The 21,612-nt window shown below is 48.3% G+C and overlaps 2 protein-coding genes across 5 annotated transcripts in view; one reads left to right on the forward strand and one right to left on the reverse strand.

Moving 5' to 3' along the window:
* Nucleotides 1-2,943: 2,943 nt before the first annotated feature.
* On the reverse strand, nucleotides 2,944-7,877 carry Naif1 (nuclear apoptosis inducing factor 1). The gene is made up of 3 exons (XM_003470744.5): nucleotides 7,127-7,877; nucleotides 4,688-5,210; nucleotides 2,944-3,461 (listed from the first exon to the last, which is right to left on the reverse strand). The coding sequence occupies exons 1-2, from the start codon at nucleotides 7,635-7,637 to the stop codon at nucleotides 4,738-4,740; spliced, it is 984 nt and encodes a 327-aa protein (XP_003470792.1). The 5' UTR covers nucleotides 7,638-7,877; the 3' UTR covers nucleotides 2,944-3,461; nucleotides 4,688-4,737.
* An 830-nt stretch (nucleotides 7,878-8,707) lies between these two features.
* Nucleotides 8,708-21,612, forward strand: part of Slc25a25 (solute carrier family 25 member 25) — a 46,127-nt gene continuing 33,222 nt past the window's right edge. The window contains exon 1 of one of the 4 annotated variants that reach the window (XM_063228195.1): nucleotides 8,708-9,094. In XM_063228195.1, coding sequence (XP_063084265.1) covers nucleotides 8,837-9,094 — 258 coding nt within the window. In that variant the 5' untranslated portion in view covers nucleotides 8,708-8,836. The remainder of the gene's footprint in view (nucleotides 9,095-21,612) is intronic. The other 3 variants (XM_063228196.1, XM_003470743.5, XM_063228170.1) reach the window with 3 other exon arrangements.

Genomic DNA, 21,612 nt, shown 5'->3' on the forward strand with positions numbered 1-21,612 from the left:
CACACATGTGCACAGAGTGCACAGTGGGATAAACATGTGACAGGAAATGCAGTTGACCCCGGAAAGCTCCTGCAGGAAGCAACTGCAGCCAGACAGGAGGATAAAAGGCAGGCAAACGATAAGGAAGATGCTCTGAGCAACAGGAGCGGCAAACGAAAAGGTTGTGGTGGTGCATGTCTGTAATCCCAGCACACAGGAGGCTGAAGCAGGAAGATCACAAGCTTGAACTCAACCTGGGCAATTTAGAGACTTATTGAGACTCTGTTTCAAATAAACAGAACAAAATGGAAAAGAGCTGGGGATGTGGTTCAGTGTGAAGACCCTGAGTTCAGTTTCCAGGACAAAAAAAAAAAAAAGAGAGAGAGAGAAAAAAAGGAAGAACTATAGGATGTGAAAAGTGGCACTAGAAGGGCCAATGGTGTCACCCAGCTTGGACAGCTGTGAATGAGGATGCCACTAAGCCAGGCTGGCTGCAACCAGGCCCAACGTGGATGAAGCTGGGAATCAATCGGGAATCAGCAGCCTAGGGCAAGGGGCCCAGGGCAAGGGTGATCCACAAGGCTAGGCTGAGCCCAGTGCTGCTCAGGAGTTGGCCAGGGACAAGGTGGACAGAAGAGGTGGCAGCTTTGCAGGGACAGTAGTGGCACATTCAGGCCTTGCCTTGGGCCTGGACCTCTGCATAGCCATTGTGAAAACCACACCCCTTTGTAGACATCACCCCAAACTGGCCTTGTCATCTGCGACCCAGAGCCTTGGTGGGCCCTGCCTGTTCCCCCAGCAGTGCTCCTGGCTGCTGTCCTGGGGCCTAGAGGATTGTATGCAACTTGTCTCCAGGGAAAGAAAGCCCCCAGGGAGATTTTCCGCCTGACAGGCACTTGAGCTGCCTGTCACTCCAGGAAGCCAACCAGCTGTCCCCCAGCCCTGATCAGAATGAAAAGCAGGAGCCATGGGGGTGGCGCCAGCCTCTGGGTTGTGGGGTCATTTGTTACACAGCAAGATTGGGCGTCAGGTCACTCTTCTCATGGAGCACCTACTCCATGCGAGGCACTGTCTGAAGCCATCGACAAGCCGCTGCAAGCCTCCCATACTTTCCCGCTCCTAGTCCTACTGGTTCTTGTCTGTCTGTCTCTAATCCAGAACACTGTAGGAGCCTTTCTTCCCGAGGGCTAACCCTGCAGTGGGGAGACATCCTCGCCTGCAGGAGCAGGTGGAGCACTGTCCCATGAGAAGGGAACCTGGCCTTTCCTCCATGGTCACAGTGATCACAGGCTACCAGTTCCTAATGGAAGCTCAGCCTGGCATAGCCAAAGCCTCTTAGCCGAGCTCTTCCTGCACTGGCCTTGCTCCCTTGTCCCCAGCCTGTCTTAAATCCTGTTCACTCTGCTCCCTGTGCCTTGTCACCCTCTAGTTCCAACATCATCAAAAATTCCCATTCGTCTGGGCATAATGGTGCATGTTTGCAATCCTATACTTGGTAGGCTGAGGCAGGAGGATCACCATGGGTTTGAGGCCAGACTGGGCTACACAGTCAGATCCTGTTGCAAACAAACCAAACCAAACCCAGAGAGAAAGGGACAGGGAGCAGATATAATCCCCAAGGTCTGAGGTCACACTCCCAGAACCTACCCTGACACACCCAGAAGTGTGCGTTACTGATCTTCTAGGCTTCCTGAAAGCTACCCAGGTTAATCAAGGTTAAGTATTAAAAGAGTACCTAGGACACTGTGTACACAGTTACCCTGCAGAAAGGTCGGCATTGTTCCCTTCCCATCTGCAGAGCACCCCGTAAAGGAGATGCTGTTTAACGACTGATGAAACCAGAAGATTTGAGGCAGAGTAAACAAGCACCTTCCCCCACATGCTTGCTTGCTTTTCTCTTTTTTGCAGTACTGGGGATTGAATCCAGGCTTCTGCTCTGAGCTACATCTCTAGTCACTATTTATTTTGAGACTGAGTCTCATTAAATCACAAAATTGCCTACCCTGAGCTCGAACTCAGAATCCTCCAGCCTCAGCCTCCCATATGCAGGGATTACAGGTAAATGCCACTGAACTCAGCCCTAGGAAAACCATTTAACTTCTCTGATCCTTGGTGTCCTCAATTGCAAACTGAGAAGACTATGACCACCTTCGTCCTTGGGCTGTCACTGGGCCCAGGAGAGCTGAGGTCATTCTTACCTCACTGGTATCTCTGCCCCCAGAATCTCTCCTTTGTTCAGCAGACTCCCTGAGTGTCAGCCTTCTCTAGAGCAGGACCTGGATTTCTGCTGGGTTGGTCTTAAAGTCCGGGAGCTAGAGGTCTTAGCTTTAGGAAGGTGGATCACTCCCAGAACTGGCTTAAAATGCAGTTTTGGGCTGGGGATATAGCTCAGTGGCCCAGTGCCTGCCTGGCAAGTGTGAGGTTGTGAGTTTGATTCCTGTTACAAAAAAAAAAAAAAAAAAAAAATTAAATGCTGTCTTTTTGTGTTTTTTGAGACACTATATATTCAAGACTGGCCTTGTCTCACTGTGTAGCCCACTGGATAGCTGCAGTCCTCCTGCCTCAGCCTCCTCACTGCTGAGATTACATGTGTATACCATCATGTGAAGTTTAAGCTGAACACTCTTACAGCTTTCCCTCCAAGAGTCTATTCTAGGTTTTGGGTTAGATCTGGGGTTGGTAATTCTTCCCGAGTCTGAAACCATCTCCTAACACAGAAATAGGCAGGTTTTTTTCTACATAAAAGGAAGAAAATAAATACTTTTGGCTTTGTGGGCAGATGCCTTAGTTACAACCAAATAACTCTGCTATTATGGCACAAAAACAGACATAGAACCTCAATGCATGGGTGTGCCTGTGTTCCAATAAAACTTTATTTACAAAAGCGGTGGGTCAGATTTAGCCTGAGTTTATGGCCTTAAATCTCTTCTATATATAACCAATGAAGACACAGAGAAGCCAGTGTAAAAAAAAAAAAGTGATTTCTTTAATTTTAAATTATGGACCTGGAAAGAATAAGTCAGTTTAAGTGATCCAGGCTTCTTCTTTATACCCAAATGAAACAGACACAATATTGGCTCAGATTTCCAGCCCTAGAGAAAAATCAAACTGAGTCACAAATCCTTCAGAAGTCCCTGAAGGTCCCTTGCTGGGGCCATTGGGCTCCACCACCCGACTCCCATGCTTGGCCCAGTCTCCCTCCACCTCCTGGGAGCTGGCACTTCGGGGTGCAGGCCTCCACAGAGAGGGAGGCAGCATGACGGCCACCTCCCAGCCGACTGTGGGGCATCTCCGGCAGTCGTAATGGTGGCGCTGAGCAATGTTAGATGGAACTTCCCAGGCACGCAGCACTGTCCCTTGCTTATAGATCTGAAGCCTCGAGTTGTCACCATGGGTCATGTGTGGCCAAGGCACCAGCAGCAAGATGGCGAACTTGGGAAACATCTGGGGAGATGTGGGTGTCTCAGCGATCGATGATGAGCCTGTGAATGACAGGTACAAGTACCATTTGGGTCAAACCCTTCGGGACATCTCAGGGAAGCCAGGTGGCAGAACAGCACCTGCTGTGGCAGAGGGGTCAGAGGCTCTCATTTCTTAGGTTATCTTCCTCTCTCCTACCTCACACATTTGAGGTTAAAAATGGCTTAGGAATCACATAGCCAATCAGAGGGGCACTGCCTGACGGGGCAAGGGAGAAGTGTTCAGGGTAGGGATGCAAGCAGGGCTGCCTTCTTTTCTTTCTTTTTTCTGTTCTTTTTAACTCAAGGTCTCACTGTGTATATAGTTCAAGGTGGCCTTGAATTTAATACCTGGCCTCAAACTCATGGCCATCCTCCTGTCTCAGCCTCCTGAGGGTTGGGATACTGGTGTGCTGAAGGCTTCTATTTTGTGCTGAGTTTGGAAATGGACTTAGCAGAGAGGATAGGAGGAAGGGCATGACCATAGAGCTGCCCTGCTTTGGGTCTTGCCAGTAGGGGCTCACCATAGACTAAAAGCAGCAGTCACCTCAAACCCACTGTGGTAGGTGGGGATGACAAGATTCCATTTGGATTTATTTTCTCTAAAACTGAAGCCTGACCTGAGCCCAGAGCTCTGGGGCTAGTGATGAAGCAGAAGACCAGAGAGTACCAACCCATCCCCACTACATGGGGGTGCTGAGCTGGGGGGCTGCAGGCGGTAGATGGGTGCACTGGTGGGGATTCTGCAGACCCCATGCTGTGTCTTGGGTGGGACTGGTGGGCACAGCGGTAGGGACAGTTCCCTCAGAACTGAGGCGCAGTGAGCAGGACAGAGGGTGGGCTTTTCTTCTTGGCCTCAAGTTGTGCTGCTCAGTGTAGGGGGAAGACATTATTGCCCTCCTGCTGGCACCAGTGCCACCATCATGATGGTACTCAAAAGCCTGGCACTGGACTGGGGCCTCAGGCGAGAGCCAATGTTTCCTGTATGGAATCTGTGCCCTGTCCCAGCGCTGGCCTAAGACCATCTGTGTCTCGTCACTAACTCAGCGACACCCCCCCCCCGCCCCCCACAGCTGACCAGCCCTCTGGATCTTAGCAAGGCAGCTCCAGAAGCGGGAGGAAGTGAGTTTGGATCCCAGGTGCCCAATGTGTTCCTCTTCCTAGTTTCCTTACGGTGTCTCAGAACTGTGGACCCCCAAATGAGAGCTGTCCATGGGGCCAGCCTACAGCCAATCCCAGAAGCCACTTACGAGACCAGAAAGGGTTCATCCAATCACAGCAGAAGGCAGGGACCCTGTCCTCATTGGATGACGCTGTCAGACTGCCCATTCTGGGCCACCTGTCCAGGGTCAGAGGCAGGGGTCGGAGCGGGAGTGTTGCTCTGCAGGTAGCGGCGGAAATCTTTGATCATGGGTCGGAGGACCTGGATAAGCACACTCAGGGCTGCCTGGGTGCCCTCCATGGCCTGGGCCTGGCGCTCCTGGGCACAGGCCTGCACCTCCTGTGAGCGGCGGATCATCTGCAGCAGGTCGTTCTGCTGCTCCAGGTGCTGGGCAATCTCCTTCACGTGCAGGTTGGTGACCCGCTGCTCCTGGATCAGTTTGGCTGAGTTGAGGGCGATGCGACTCTTGAGTGCCTGTGGTTTGACGGATGTGTCGCTGTGTTGGGCCATCATTTCCACGGGGGCTTCAGCTGGCAGAGGTGGCGGGGCCTCGGCCGTGCAGTACTCAACCACACCCTCCTCCAGCGTGTGGTAGGTGGTCTCTGTGGGGACTGCAGGGAAGAAAGAGCCAAGGCACAGGCGGTCGGTCACCTTCTGGGAAGAAGGAAGCTGCCATGTGGGCTGGGAAGGTGGTTATTAAGCTCTTGAGGGAGACAAAAGGGAATTCAACTCCCCTTGGCTTTATAATTCAATGATAAATCTAGATTCTGAGGGATTCTAGGAGCAGCCAGAGACAGTGCTGGATCTGGCAAAAACAAAGATGCTACTAATACTAATACTAATACTAATACTAATACTAATACTACTAATAAAATAATACTTGCAAGAATGTATCTTAGAAAAAAATACCAGCAAACGATTTTAAAGTATCTACTATGTGCCAGGCACTTTGTATCTATGAGTTCACTGAATCCTCATAATGATAAGAGGTAGACATTATCATCTTCGTTTGCAGAGACAAGGAACCCAGAAACCCAGAGTGACTTGCCTACGGTCACATGGCTCACTCAGCAGTGCCAGGTCCCCCAGCACTCAAGGCATGGTCATAACCATGGCGCTGGAAATCATCTAGCTGCTTAAGGCGCCTTGGAGGCAGGGTCATCATAGCCCAAAGCAGGCATTCTAGAGAACTACATAGCTGATTACAGCTGGACAAGTCAACCTCCATGGATGTTGTCTTGACTTCTAAGTCTCTCGAGGCCAAGCAGAAAAGGAGCTGGCAGCAGGGAACAGAGAAGTAGCAGCTAAGGTACCCAGTACATGGCTCCCTGTCTCTGATCACCTTGGTCCATGGGACACTTAAATGTCCTTCCTGTCCTAGCATCTGATTTAGATCAATGTTTGTCCCTTTTCCCAATTCAATATATGTAACTGAGAAATATGGGACGGTGGGGGTGGAAGGGGCTGGCACTCATCTACACCCGATTACCCCCAACCCCCACTGAGAAATACTGGCTGAAGTCAGGAGTGGTGGTGCAGGTCTGTTCTCCCAGCACTCAGGAGTTGAGGCAGGAGAATCATGAGTTTGAGGCCAGCCTGGGATACATTGTGAGTTCAAGGCCAGCCTGAACTCCATAGCAAGACCCTGTCCCAAAATCAAAACCAAAACCAAAAAACAAACACACCAAACAACAACTCCAAAACAAAAACAAAACAAAACTCCCTGGAAACCAAAAACCAAAAGAGAAATACTGGCTGACATAGTTCATAGCCCTTCCCAAGCAGTGTATATTGGCACAAACCATTACTTTAACCAGGAAACCCAATCCAGGTTAGTGGTACATTGGGATCTTAGAAGTGCTGTGTGGGTCTCTATGCACATGAGAGAGGTCAGTCTTCTCCACCCTTCAATGTCAACATCAAGTGTGTGTCCCCACCTCCCCAGGGAGTCTCTTCCTCTTATGAGTTCTTGGGTTTTCCCACTTGACACTGAAACTATAAATGTGTGCCTTTTCTGCTCCTCTAGAATATAATGGGCCTCTATTTTAAATGCCTTGGTAATTCTAGTGCCTAGCGAAGGATTTGGCATGGAATAAATGGTCACATCTAAGGAGTAAGTGAATTAGTAGGTTAGCAGTAAGAACCAGGAATCTGGTGAATGTTAACCATGTCTCACCTGGGCAGTATTATTTTCATGTATTAATTCAACAAGCATATCCTGGGTGCCTATCATGTGCTAGGTGCTGGGATAAGTCCTGTAGGCACACAGCCACAGCCTGTGTCTACACAGTGAATGGTGGGAGTCAGGGACATAAATGGTGGTGACACACCAATATGGGAGAAGGCCAGACCACATGCTGAGAAAGTCCCAAAGGGAACAAGCATATTTCTGCCTGGGGAGCCCGAAGTGGAAGGCCTTGTGATCCTCCAAAATCCCCATCTGACCTTCTGACCCTTGACGGCTACCTTTCCCAGGGTGCCCCGATGCTGGCTATGTACATGGATCTGGGCAGGGGAGGTCACTCACTCTGTGTCAGGGTGACCGTGGCTGCGGCTGCAGTGGCCGCGGGTCCAAGGGCCACAGGGTGGATCTCTGTGGTACTGGGCAGACTGATGATGGTGGCCTCACCCAGCAGGTTGCAGATGCGTTGTTGCATGGGGGTCAGCAGGACGGGGGCTACCGCTGGACCACCTCCGCCACTGCTACCACCTGTCCCAGCCCCAGAAGCTCCATCCTCCTCTGTGGAGCCTGGGGCCTCACCACCCTCCACAGCAGCACGGACTTGGGCAACCTTGCGACGAACCTCAGTCTTGAGGTCAGACCACTTCTTCTTGACTTCGGGCAGTTCCCTGCGGCACGTGGCCACGGCGTTGACCCTTCGCAGGATGCTGTGCCACGCCGCACTCTTGGCGGCTAGAGGGACCCCGGCGTTGAAGTGGTTCACCAGCAGGTGCTTCTTAAGCTCCAGCTCCTCCACGATGATCTCCACCTCCCGCTCTGAGAAGTTCATCTTCCTCTTTTTGGCTGGGACAGCCATCGCTTCTCTTCTCTCCTATTATTAAATAAATTATAATCCTCCCAACCACCCCAATTTCCCTTCTCTTCTTCCCTAGCCTCGACCCTCACCCACCCCCCTACAGGGGATAGGCCGGGCTTGCTCAAAGCCAAGCACCAGGCCTTAGGTAACCCCCCTTGCTACGCAAAGTGCGTAGGGCCCAGCCTCGACTGGCCCGGTCGCTGCCAGCCAGCTGCGTAATGGCTTCCTGAATCTGCCTCTTCCGCCAGGGCGTGCGGAGATCCGCCTACCTGCCTTATTCCCGCCCCTCAAAGCTTTCCAAGGGAATCGCCCTTCTGGTTGGCCGTAGTTCAAGTTATCCTGTCGATTATTCGCTTTACTTGCCTGTCGTTCAGCTAAAAGACACGCCTACTGACTGGACGTAGACTGATCATTGGTCTAAATGTGTGCCTATCACTCCAGACGCTTCGCCCACCTCACCTTTATTTGCTTCCATTGGAAAGTTCTACTGTCGTTCAATTTATCAGTGTTACGACTATTAGGCCGTTAAACTCAGCTATTTTATGGGGGTTTTCAAGAGTTAGATTATTAAAATCCGGCCTCCCGAGGGTACCTAATTCTTTCGGTGTTGACCTGTTGTCCAATTAATTTTTAATTCCACTCAAGGGTGCAGATTTTGCTTTGTAACTTCAGTTCGCAATTGCTGTCTCATAAATCCTATTTCTTACAGCAGGGTACGATCTCTCCGTTTTCCGCCGCTTCTCTTGTGCTTACAATTCCGCAGTCTAAATTGCCTTTCTCAATGGAAGCTGGACCCTGGCGCGCCTGCCAGCCAGTCTCATGACTTTTGCCTATCGCTGCGCGAGTCATTCTCCGGCCCAGCTCAGCCAATCCTTTCCTTTCTCTGTTTGAATCGGCCCCAGGCCGAGCAAGATGGCCCCACCCCCTTCATTGACCGGGGAGCCTTCCGGCAGGCTCCGCCCACACCCCCCTCCCTTTCCCAGCTGCGGTCTTGGCGTATGGTTGGTCAGAGACTCTCCTGGGAGTGTGGCTAGCAAGATGGAGCGCGGCGGGGCGGAGCTCCCGGAAGCAGCCCCTCCCGCCAGCTTGCCGGCGTCTCGCAGCCCGCGCTAGCATTCCGACGACTGCGGCGCGCTTCCACGCTGTCCCGGTCGCCTCGCCGCCCTCGCCCCGCGCCCGACGCCTCTGCCTCGCGCCCGATGGTGAGCAGTGTGTTGTGCCGCTGCGTGGCCTCCCCGCCGCCGGACGCCGCCGCCGCCGCCTCGTCGTCCGTCGCTTCGCCGGCGTCCTTGGGGGACCCGTGCGGCGGCGCGGTCTGCGGGGGACCAGATCACCAGCTGCGCCTGTGGACCCTCTTCCAGGCCCTCGACATCAACCGCGACGGTGGCCTGTGTGTCAACGACCTGGCCGTGGGGCTGCGGCGGCTGGGACTGCATCGCACCGAGGGCGAGCTTCGGGTAAGCAGCGTGCGCCGTCCGCGCGGGTCCGGAGGGAGTTCCTGAGGTCCAGGTGACAGGTCCGGGTGTTCTGGCTTTTCGGGAGCCACTGGGGGCTTGGCAAGCCTGGCGGCACGGACCCGTCTTGCTGGGCAGGACCCCTGGTGTTAAAGGGAAGTGCCCCTACTGACGAATGGGCACTCCACTCCTGGCCTGGTGGGAGTGAGGCTCCTCGGGGAAAGAGTCTCTTCTTGGGTACACTTTGGGACGGATGGACGGAAGGATGGGCAGAAGCTCCCTTCCTGCTCGGCTTTCCTTCCCTAAGGTGAAAGGCCAGGCCTCACCTCAAGGGTAAGCCCGATCTCCTTCCTTGACAGGTCCCTCTGCCCATTCCCGGCAGCGCCCCTCACTCTTCCCTTCCCGTTTCCATGTCACCCGTGGGATCTGATCTGCTTTGAGAAGCACGTGGGAGTGAGGGAAATGGGAACTGGGTTCAGGCAGATCTGGCTTGATGTGGGTGGTGAGTACTGACAGTTTGTGGGTTAGGCTAATCCCCACTGCTTATCCAAACAACAAGGACTCCCTGGGTGAAGCAAGCTGGGAGAAAATACTTTCTGAAAAGGAAAATGTGGTGTGCCTAAGAGGGGAGATGGCTGCTCTTGTGCTGTGCTGGGCCCTTGGCCAACGTCGGAGGCGGCAGAGAAATGGCCATCGTTGGGCCTGCCTGAAAGATAAGTGCTGCCCTTCCTGGGAAGGCGCAGAGCATGGCGTTTTCTTCTTCTGTCGTAGTATGGTTTTGGGTTTGACTTTGTAGCTGTAGCTATTCTTTCCCGAGTGTCATTCATTGTGGTCCAGTCTGTTGTACAACTTGAATTCCATACTGCTTAATCCTTTACCTAGTAAACCTGTTTCTTATCAAAGCTTGGTTGATTCATACATATAACAATTAGCGTATCTCATAGCCAAACATGAAAGAAATCTGGTAGTGGATTGAGCCAGTTGGTTGATTAGGTGGGTATACAAAAGATGTGTTCAAGATAATCGGGGATCAACAGCTACGATTGTAATTAACCGATTGTAATTAGGATCAGCCTAGGAAGAGCAAGGGTGACACTGTGTGCAATGAATCATTGTATTAAGTCCAAGAAATTTAGAGAGAGTTTTTTCCCCCAAGTCTCTAAAGAGAGGCAACTTAAATTTTTTTTTTTTTTGGTACTGGGAATTGAGCTCAGGACCTTGCACTTGCCAGGCAGGTGCTGTGCCGCTGCACTATAACCCCATATTTTAAAATTTACTTTTACCCCAAATAGTATTGTGGGTCCGAAATTTCCTCGTATGTATTTCGTGAATAAATTACTTGAGAAGACAGGATGCCTAAACCCCAGGAATCCAAGCCCTCAGGCTCTAGCAGATGTGCCCAGGTGAGCCTCTGATCTTGGCCTGTGCTGCTGGGCACATGAAGGACACCTGACCTGTGCAGTGTATTCTGTGTACCACGAGCTTTGTCTGCTTCAGCAGGAATTACAGTATTCTGGTAATTCATGGCACATGTGATAGTGATCCTAATTCATTTTCTGGCAGTGAATTTGACTAAGGGCAAATGAGGAGAAAATGGTGATTATTCATCCGAGTGCCTGAAGAAACCCTTTTTGATTAACCCAGGAGTGCTTGGCCTCTGGGAGTCCCTTTGGCTCCAAAATCTTTGAGCCTGACTGATCTGAAGTCTGAGATAGGAAACTATTTCTTTTATTCTTTTGAAGACTGTGGGTTTAATATGGACTTTCTACAACTCTTCTGGCTTTTGAACAAGTTGAATTGTTACTCAGCTTTGACAGAGATATATTTTATTAGTTTATTACCTACAAGGGAGCACAAGTTAGTCCCCTGGGGAAGGTTTTAAGAGTTAGAAAAATCATCCTTTTTGTAAATAACTGGGCAACAGGAAGACGTTCTGCATCCTGTACCCTATACCACTTCCTGTTGAATTGTTGATATTAGCTGCTTATAGAAAAGGCAGGTCTGTACTTTTACAGAACTGGCAGGACCTAAAAGAGAACTTGGGGGCCCTTTAGTTAGAAAGGGGTCACCTCTTGTGGGAACAGACATTGTGAAGGATCATTATACATTGAAAGCCCCTTCCTGTGACCCTCGAAAGGCTAGTTTGAGTTCCCACAACTTCACCACCCCCCACTCATCTCCGAGTGGGCTTGAACCACCAACCTTTCAGTTAACAGCCAAACGTGCCAACCTATTACACCACAGAGACATGAGAAAGAGAGAAGGTCTGAGATGTGGGGTGTGCACTGGAACCAGCTGGGGCACTTACCTGTGGGAAATGGGTGAAAAGCCACGTGACTCCACGAGAGCCGCTCACAGCCTGGGATCAAGTGTTCTTTCAAAATACACCAGCGAGTTTTGCCAGCTGCCTTTGTTTCAGAGGCAGTTGGGACAGAGAAAAATGACTTAAAATGGAAATGGGCAGAGAAACCCAGGGCAGCCAGCCAAGGAGATTTTCTTTGTAAATTGAATGTGAGCAGGAAGTGCCTTGTGGGACAAAAGAAGGGAAGGGTTTATTAGAGAAAGGAAAAAGATGACGACGGTAGTGACTTCGGATGCTAATTATAGCTTAACTATTTCAGGCATTTTCATGTGACCATACAAAGTCTTTGTCTTGAAACAAATTTAAAATGTGGGTTAGAACTCAGGCAGCCAACTAGGGAAGAAAGCAAGCTGCATTGCTTGGAAATAGTTGTCTGTCTGACTGAGGCTTGTGGACTCCCACCGGGGCTTGTGTTTAATGTAGCTAAACATTCTAGAAGACGCTGTCAGGAGTTGCTGATTTAGAGATTTGCATGTACACTGTCTAGTGTGAGGCCCACAATAAGACCGTGAAGTGATTTTATGCCATTTTACAAGGGAAGAAACAGCCATTCAAAAAGATGGTGTTGCCTGGTGCATGTGTGTGCCATGTAGCCTTAGCCTCTCAGGAGGCTGAGGCAGGAGGATTACTTGAGCCCACATATGCCAGACCAGCCTGGGCAACAGAGCAAGATCCCACCTAAAGAAACAAGTAATAAAAGTCAATGAAACAACCTCAGAAGTTTGGCTACTCGGGAGTTAGATTAGAGAAGGTATTTTTTTCCTTTTTTGGTGTCAGGAATCGAACTCCGGACCTTGCACTTGCCAGGCAGGCATATAGAAGGTATTGGGACCAACTGATTTTTGCTTTTTTAAAACTTATTTACTGGTGGTTGCTTCATTTATTTATTTATTTTTGAGATAGGGTTTTGCTTGTAGTTCAGGCTGGCCTTGAACTCTCTACATAGCCCAGGCTGCCCTCATGGCTATCCTCTTGCCTTAGTCTCCAAAGTGCTGAGATTACAGGTGTGGACCACCGCACCCCACTACACTTGTTTCTGAGGGCCAGGAAGAAAGCGCCAGGCCTGGAATTGGGTGGAGCCAGTGATAGAACCCAGGCCCTCACCTATGGTAGGCCAGCTCTGCAACTGAGCTGGACCCCCAGCTGAGAGTTCTCCAGAGCCACAGGATTCCTTCCCAGAGTCCCTGATTCAAGATTAGCCAGCACTTCCCTATCACAGAATGCGAATTCACTTCGCCCTGTTTCTCTCCTTGACCTGAGCAACATATGCAATGTGGCAGTCCCTGTTGGCCTGGAATATCCAGTGGAGTTGCTTAATCAGATGGCACCGCTGAATTCTATACCTTCCCTGGTGTGCAGGTTCAGGGGAGGTTGTTTACTGAAGCCAGGCAAAATGAGATAAGGCAGTGTATAGAGAAAGGACCTTTGCCAGAGGAAAGTGTAGCGGCCCATTTGGAGGAGAAACATGCTATTTGCACGTTGGATAGAGCTCATTTTTTAAATCGGGCGGTATTGTTGCAGAATTGGTTCCTGGTACAAAGTCATGATCTCTGAGCCAACTAGAAGAGAATTTTTTAAATGGGTTGATATTTGCAAAGATGCAGTTGGGTACCCTGATCCTAAGACCCAAGCAATAAGGAAAAATATAGTCTGTCTGACCTGCAGTTTTGTTGGATGAGTTCTTTGATCTTCTGAAAGTCGTTAATTGTTGAAGTCTCAAAGAAACTATAGAGGGATGACAAAGTTTTTTTGTTGTTGTTTTTTTAGATAGGATTATGACTATTTGTTATTTAGTTCAGGCTGGTTTTGAACTCATTATGTGGGCCAGGCTGACCTCAGCCTCACAGCGATCCTCCTGCCTCAGCCTCCCGAGTGCTGGGATTACAGGCATGAGCCACCATGCCTGGCTAGCCTCAGATTTTCAAAAGATCATTTCTCATTATACTGTCGGATTAGGCTCAGAAGGGTCCTTGGCCACATTGTCATCCTGGTCACCAGTGAGCTTTGCAACCAATGTGGGGCTGTTCCTCTGGTGGTGGCCTTGAGACATGCCATCAGCTCAGGCCAGATGGGCCTAACTGGATTGTTGTTAGTTCTTGTCATCAGAAATCTGCCACTTGTGTACCTGAAGAATGCCTTTGGGGACAGTATGGGAAAAAAACAAGCCAAGAGAGCTTTAAGAATCTAAAACAGTGGGGATGGAGCATTTGCCCGTGTTCCCAGCACTCTGGGAGGCTGAGGCAGGAGGACCACAAGTTTAAGCTCAGTCTGGGCAATTTAGCAACTTAGACTTTTTCTCAAAATAAAAAGCAAAAAGAATCCAGGGTGTAGCTCAGTGTGAATCCCCTTTGTTTGATCCCCAGTACTGCAAAAAGGAAATCTGCACACCTGCTTTTTATCTGCTCATAACCTCCTGTTAAAAACTGAAGGAGCTGCCACGTACAACTCACGGGACAGGCTGCTTGCTGAGCTTTTTAGGGCTCCTGGGGCCGTGACTGTGTACCTTACAGTCAACAGCACAGGCTTTGCTGAGACTGGAGTAGGCGAGAGAAGCCAGTCAGGGAAAGAGCGTATTTGTTCTTTTTTTTTGTTTTGGAGACAGGGTCTTACGGTATAGGTCAGGTCACCTTTGAACTCACTGCAGAGTCCAGGCTGGCCTTGAATTCTCAGTAATCCTCTTTCCTCAGCCTCCGAAGTGCTGGGATTCCAGGTATGTGCCACCATACCCTGTAAGAGCATGTGTCATATGGAGGTCCAGAATAGAGAGATCTATATATCGAGAAAGTGGATTAGTGGTGGCTTGTGTGGGGAAAGAGGTGAGAAGTGATAGGGAGGTGATGATAAAGGCTTGGGGCCTTCTTTTGGAGGTGACAGCAGTGTCCTCCAGTTGAGCATGCTGATGGTTGCACATATCTGTGAAGATGCTGAATTGCCTCTGAATTATAGCTTCATGGGTGATTAGTGTGAAATGTGGCTGGGATTTAGATGTTATTAACCCCTTGCTTGCTGGGTGACCTTGACCAGCCACTCACCCCTTCTAAGACCCTTATTAGAAATGTGAAAAGAAAACAGACAAGTGTGGTGGTGCACACCTGTAATGCCAGCATTCAGGAGGGTGAGGCAGGTGGATTGGAGTGAATTCGAGGCCAGCCTGGGAGTGCAAGACAGGTTGAACTACATATGGAGATCAAAAGAGAACAAAAGCATACATGTGGCTGTGTGAATCCTAACGTCAGCAGGTGGTTGGGTCGGATGAAGTTAAAGTTTATAAAGAAGAGACCAGTAGGGGCTGGAGGTTTAGCTCAGCGGCATAAGTGCCTGCCTTGCAAGCAGGCAGTCGTGAGTTCGATCCCCGGTACCGATAAAAAGGAGAAAGACAAAAAAAAAAAAAAAAAAAGGAGAGACCGGGACGGCACTTGACACCTAGGGCTTCACTACCAGGTCACTGCCCGCCCCCCACATTGGTTCTTTGATAATAAGATGCCTAAGGGCAGTCAGACTCATGCACTGCTTGGTGAAGAGTGAAAGGAAAGGAAGAACAGAGTCTGGGGACAGCCGGCAAAGGGTGTGTGGCCCTCAGGGAGGGCAGTCTAATGTTCATGACCTAGAGCAGTTCTCAGTGGTCATGTGGCTTGTGGGAAGCCTGGACGTGTAGGCTAGAGAAACTCAAAACACTTGTCATCCCAGTCTTGGGAAGCTGAGGCAGGAGGATGATTGCGAGTTGGAGACCAGCTTGGTTCCATAGTGAGACCCTATCTCCAAACAAACCAACCAAACTGGGAGTTTGGCTCTGCCCAGTTTAGCTTAGCTCCACAGCCTCCTTCCGCGTGTGGTTGTCAGTGCTTGCCCTTAAAACCATGCGTTTATTTCAGTGATAACATTGGTGTGTGGCGCCCAATCCGGGCCAGTGTTTTAAGGCCCTTGTCTGGCATGTGCAGTGGTGTTTTGGAGGATGGGCAGCCTGTTCCTACTGTGGGTTTGAAGAACCTCCCCACAGAACCCAAATAGATGTCATTTCTAGATGAATGAACAACTGAGGCAGGCTGGATGGAGGAAGCAGGAGGTGACTCACAGGACCTTCTCTGCAGGGACCCAGGGAGAGCGAGGTGGCCACTGTTCCTGCTGGCCCTTCAGAGCTTTCCGATGGTGCTCATCATGTCAGTCCTCCTGCCCGCTCCTGGGACTCTTAATAAAACACCCTGAAAACCAGCAGCCCACATGAGGAAGCTCAGAAACCATTCATGAGGCTGAAGCAGGAGTATGCCAGCCTGGACTGCACAGTGAGACATTGTCTTAAACAAGGTGGATGGAATCGTGGTTTTGTGGGTCACTGCTGGGCCGCCACTACCAGCACGAGTGTGAGTTAGCTCACCTGGAAGAAGAGCAAATGGCCAAACCCTCTGCTGTAGCCATGACATCATATCAGCCTGTTGGTGGCTACAGAGCCCACCTTGCTCAGCTTTGGTGCCAGTGTCCTTGGCACAGGCCTAACCCTGCTTTTGTTTTGGTTCTCACCTTTGCATTGAGCTCTAGCTCCGGCCTTATTTATTTATTTATAGACAGGCTGTTGTTAAATTGTCCGGGCCGCACTCAAACTTGGAATCCTCCTGCCTCAGCCTCCCAGAGTGCTGGGATTACAGGCCTGCACCATGGAGGATACACCTGCTGGGTGTACTTTGTTTGCTGGAGTTATTCCTCCCTAACCTGTAGAAAAAGGAAGAGTAGGCTCAGGGAAGTATATAGTTCGGTTTTAAATTTCTTTGTGTGGTTTCCAGGAACTGGCTTGCTTAAAGCGAGTCTTTTGTACATAGAATTCCCCCAACAGCTGTGCTTTCCGCCCCCTAGGGCAGCTGCTGGGTGGCTTCCGCTTCCTGTCTTGCTGGTGACCCTCCCTGACCCTGCTGCTCTGCACTGGCACAGAGCGAGCCTCTGGAAAGAGTTAAGTTTACACTGACAAGGATCATCTCAGTTTTGTTTGAAGAGCTGGGAGGCCTGGCTGGCTTCCAACTCCCACACTGAAGTGAGCCACCTGCCTCAGCCTCTCCAGAAGCCAAGACTACAAGTGAGTCAGTTTAAAGCTGAAAGCATTCAGTGTTGGTGTCACAGGGTATCCACTGGTTTGCTGTTTCATGTGAAATAAGGAAGGGCACAGATAACGATCATGTGGCCTATCTCCTGGCCTGGTGGCTGAAGAGCTCAGAGTCGGAGTTCAAGGCCAACCTGGGCTATGTGGTGATGCCCTAGCTCCAAAAGAGAGAGAGAGAGAGAGAGAGAGAGAGAGAGAGAGAGAGAGAGAGAGAGAGAGAGAGAGAGAGGCAAGACAGAAATATTTGGTCATTTTAGGTGACTGGAATTTTTTTTATTTTTTTAAAGCAGGGTCTCTATATGCAGTTCAGGCTGGTCTTGAGTTCACTACTTAGCCAGGCTGGCCTCCAAGTCTCAGTAGTCTTCCTGCATCAGCTTTCTGAGTGCTGCCACTCCGCCAGGCTCAAACTTCCTTTTTTTTTTTTTTTGTCTTTTTCGTTTTTATCAGTACCAGGAATCGAACTCACGACTGCCTGCTTACAAGGCAGGCACTTATGCCACTGAGCTAAATCCCCAGCCGCCCAGACTTTCTTTTAGGGAAGAGAAAAAGACATCTTTGTTAAAAGGTATTCAGCTTGCTCTTGGGACTTCCCTGGGGAGTGGCTTTTCACTAGGAACCTGGAAGCCAGCCAGAGCCTTGAGTGTTATGTAGATTTCTTGTTCTCTTTTACAGGCTAGAGGAGGGTTTATTTATTTATTTATGTTTTTCTGTTTTTGAGACAAGGTCTTGTTATGCAGTTCAGGCTGGCCTTGAGCTCACTTTGTAGCTCAGGCTGGTCAGAAACTTGCAATAATTTTTCTGCCTCAGCCTCCCGAGTGTTGGGATTACAGACCTGTGCCATCATACCTGGCTTATTAGAGGAGCTTTTAAAATTTTTCTTAGCACAGGTCTGCAGTACTCAGTGATCACATTCATCGTGGGAAGCTGGTGTACAGAACACATCTTAATTTTTTTCACTTCCCTGTCTCCTTCCCTCAGCGCAGCAGTTTTTTGAGGGAGTTTTTAAAGCCAAAGCTAGATTTTCCGGCTTTACTTTCTGAAATGGAAATGGATTAGGGATTTCACCTTTTCCATCACTGAAGTTTCATTGTCTTCAACACTTAGCTTCACCTGTTGGGGTGGGGTGGGGTGGGGAGGAGGGCAAAGCCTGGCTCTTCCAGGGTCCTGAATGACTGCTGAGTCAAAGCAGGAGGGGTTTGATGGTCCCCACCTCACACCTGGAAACTCCAGCTCCCCCAGGGCCACCTCAGCATTCACATCAGCTGAGCTGCCTGGCTGGGGACACCTACTAGTCACTGCCACTTTTGTCCCTCAGAAGGGGAAAATTGCAAGCATATATTTGTAGAAAAAGAGTTCACCTGAGCAAGCTTGAAGGAACTGTGTGTTTATATATTTTCTGTTTGAGAGCCTGTTTTGCTGTGTACTTCAGGCTGGCCTTGAACTCATTATGTAGCATCTATGTAGCATTGGCTGGCCTCAGACTCCTTGATGATCCTCCTGCTTCAGCCTCCTGAGTGCTGGGATCATAGGTGTGCATCACCATGCCCGGCTCTCTGCTAGAACCTCTTTTCTCTGTGAAGTATCAGTGGGTGATGCCTTCATCCCTTCCACCTGCTTCTTAGGTTCTGAGGAGAGTGGGTTACTTGGGTAGGTGGTGCCCCCGTGACACAGGCCCTGTTGATTTGTAGGAGCTGTATACACAGAGGGTTCCGATGCCAGCTCTGCCCAGGTGCAGGTCCCTCACATCGAAGCGAAGGTGCCGGTGTGATCAGTGGTAGCATTGTGGTATCTGGCATGGAACCCAAAGAAACCAGTCATCCACCAGACACTGCTGGTTCAGAGATGCACTGGTACAGGAAGGGAAATGAACTACATTAACCTCCCTGGAAATCCAAGGCACAAGAAAAGAGTTTTAGCCTAAGATATTGGCAGTGCAACTGACACACATTTCCACTGACCTCTGTCTTCAGTACTGGTCAGAGATCCTGCCTTGGTCTGTTTGAGACAGGGTCTCAGTGTATCGTCCAGGCTGGCCTTGACCCCATGGGGATGCTCCTGCCTCAGCCACTCGAGGGCTGGCATAACAAACGTGTGCCACTGCACCCCGCCACTCTATATCCTGGAGCTTCACAATTGGTTATGGAATCACTGTGGGTACTTGTGAGTTGCCTTCTTTGTTTTTACCAAATGACCCGCTGCCTCGAAGCCATTCTTTGCTCTTGTTTCTACGCAGGCTTCCTTTGGGTTGGTGAATGTCTTTCTTCTACACAGAGCCTGTTAGTATCTTAAAGCCCGTGTCTTGTAATGCAACAGTTTTATGATTTGGGCTGAACCCAGGGTTTTGCACTTGCTAGGCAAACCCTGTAGCATTGAGCTGTGCGAACATTGCTGCTTTAAAAGTTTTGATACAGGATCTCACTAAAGTGCCCAGACTGGCCTTTGACCTGTGATCATCCTGTCTCAGTCTCCTAGGTTGCTGAAATTATAGGGATTTGCTTCCACTCATATGGATCAAGATATTTATCAGTTACCATGTTTTTTCCTAAAGGATTTCCTCTAACTTCCCTGCAAATCTGATTAACTGGGGATGAAGTCATTCAACTGTTTTATGTCTAAAAAGGTTCTGGAAATAGAACTCTAGATTGGCAGTATCTTTGGGGAAGTTCCTTTTCTTAGTTCCTCTGTGTGTAATGGGTCTTATTTCCCTGTAGTTGCTTTTGAAATTTCATTACTGGGTTTTCCCAGAAATTCAGTTGTGATGTGCTTGAGTTTTGGGTAATTTTTTTCATTTCTTTTTAAAAAAATTTAATTAAGTTTATTGGTATATTTTAGATATACCCAACAAGCACATTCATCATAAGGAATTTGCACCTGTACATGATACATTGTGATTCTTTTTATTTCCCATTACCCCACCCTCTCTTGTACCCCCTCCCTGCTTCTTCATTTGCAAAAGATCTGTTTGCATTTTTCCTTCTTTCCCCTTCCTTCCTTTCCTTCCTTCCTTCCCTTGTACACATTTGAAAATTTTCTTCCTATCTCACAATATCTGTTATACATTTTGACTCTTATTTATACTCCTGGTTTCTCACAGCAGTGAAACAATGATTTACATGTGTGTCTGACTCCGAGTATGATCTCAGAGTTCATCCATTTACCTAGAAATGGCTCAAGTTTATCCTTCTTTATGGCTGAGTGGTGCTCCATTGTATTAAAAAACCCACATCTTTTTTTTTAAATTTTATTTAAAAGGAAAAAGAGAAAAAACAAAACAAAACAAAACAAAACAAAGCGGTGTAAGGGTACAAGTAATACAGAACTACAAAAAAAAAAAAAAAAAGAAAAAACAACAACAGTAAGAAATCACCAGTTAATAGATTACACATTATCATCTTAGAGGTAGTTGCTCAAGTCACAGGATCAAAGCATACAAAGTGGACATTCAAACAGTGAGACTGCAAACAGTTGTGTTCAATGATCCAACCAAAAACATTAATATGGTCATCTATTTAACACCCCTAAGCACACTTGCAGTTGTATCCTTTAGAGCACTTTTTTCCCCCTCTTTTTTACAACACAATTTACACATTTTGAAAAACCCACATCTTTATCCGCTTCCAAGACTTAGCTATTACAAACTATGCTGCTGTAAATATGGATGTACATATTGCTGTGGTATGATGCTTTTAACTTTTTCAGGAAGATACCAAGAAGGGGAATAGCTGGGTTGAATGGAACCTATAGTTTTAATTTTTGGAGGAATTTCCACACTGGTTTCCACAGTGGTTGCACCAGTCTACACTCCTGCCAACAGTGGAGAGGGTTCCCATGGCCCTGTCAGTACTTGTTATTGGTTAATTTTGTGATGGTGACCATTCCTTCTGGAGTGAGAATCTCAGCCTTGTTTTAATTTGCATCTCTTGAAAGAGCAGTGATGTTGAACATTTTTTCATGTGTTTATTTGTTAGTTCTACTTCTTCATCTGAAAAGTGTCTTCATTTTAGTTGCTCATTTTTGGATCGGGCCTTTACATTTAAGTGATCTGAGTGTTCTGACTTCTTTATATATTCTAGGTAGTAGTCCTTTAAGGAACAGCTGGCAATTTTTTTTCCCCTCATTGTGGATTGTTTTAACTCTGTTGAGTTCTTTTGTTGTGCAGAAACTTTTAATAAGGTGAGACCCGGTTGTTGATTCTTTGTGATATTTCCTGTGCAAATGAGATTTTATTCATAAAGTCTTTGTCTGTATCAATGTCTTCAAGAGTTCTACCTTTTCTATCTTCCATTAAATTTAGTGTCTCTTTTAATTTTTATATCTTTGATCCATTTTGATTTTAGTTTAGAGTGTGGTGAAAGATATAGGTCTAATATAATCTTTGACATGTGGTAAGCCAGTTTTCCCAGCACCATTTGTGAGGCTATCCTTTGTACAGTGAAGGTATCTGGCTCCTTTGTGAGAGATAAGGTGGCTGAGTGTGTTTGGAGTTGTTTATGCATCTTCTAATCTTCTAATCCATTATTCCTTGGATTTGTTTTTTTTACCAGTACCATGCTGTTTTTATCACAGTAGCTTTGTAGTATAATTTCAAGTCAGGGATTGTGATACCCCCTGCCTTGCCTTTGTTGCCCAGAATTACTTTTGCTATTTTAGGTCTCCTCTGGTTCTGAATGAACTTTATGATTGTTTTCACTAATTCTGTGAGATATGTTATGGCTATTTTGATTGGAATTGCATTAAATATGTATAACAATTTGGGGAGTATGGCTGTTTTCACTGTGTTGGTTCTTCCTACCCAAGAACAAAGGAGTATCTTTCCATTTTCTGATACCCCTTCGATCTCCTTTTTCAGAGTAGTACTGTAGTTTCAGTATATGTGCTGTTGAAGCAAGCACGAGGGTACCGTAGTTTTCATGTAAAGGCCTTTTATTCCTTTGTTGGATTGATTCCTAAGTATTTCATTTTTTTAGATGCTATTGTGAAAGATGTTGTTGCCCTAATTTCTCTCTCAGGGAATTTATCATTTGTATACAAGGATGCTATTGATTTTTGAGTGCAGACTTTGTATTCAGCTGT

The sequence above is a fragment of the Cavia porcellus genome, unplaced genomic scaffold (genome assembly GCF_034190915.1).
Source record: "Cavia porcellus strain 051 isolate PalLab524CR breed Dunkin Hartley unplaced genomic scaffold, mCavPor4.1 scaffold_1, whole genome shotgun sequence".
Lineage (NCBI taxonomy): Eukaryota > Metazoa > Chordata > Mammalia > Rodentia > Caviidae > Cavia > Cavia porcellus.

Coding starts and splice junctions, on each gene's coding strand:
- Naif1 (XM_003470744.5), bottom strand. CDS start 7,637: ATGGCTGTCCCAGCCAAAAAGAGGAAGATGAACTTCTCAGAGCGGGAG. Junction 5,211..7,126: donor CACGGTCACCCTGACACAGA/GTGAGTGACCTC, acceptor TCTTCCCTGCAG/TCCCCACAGAGACCACCTAC.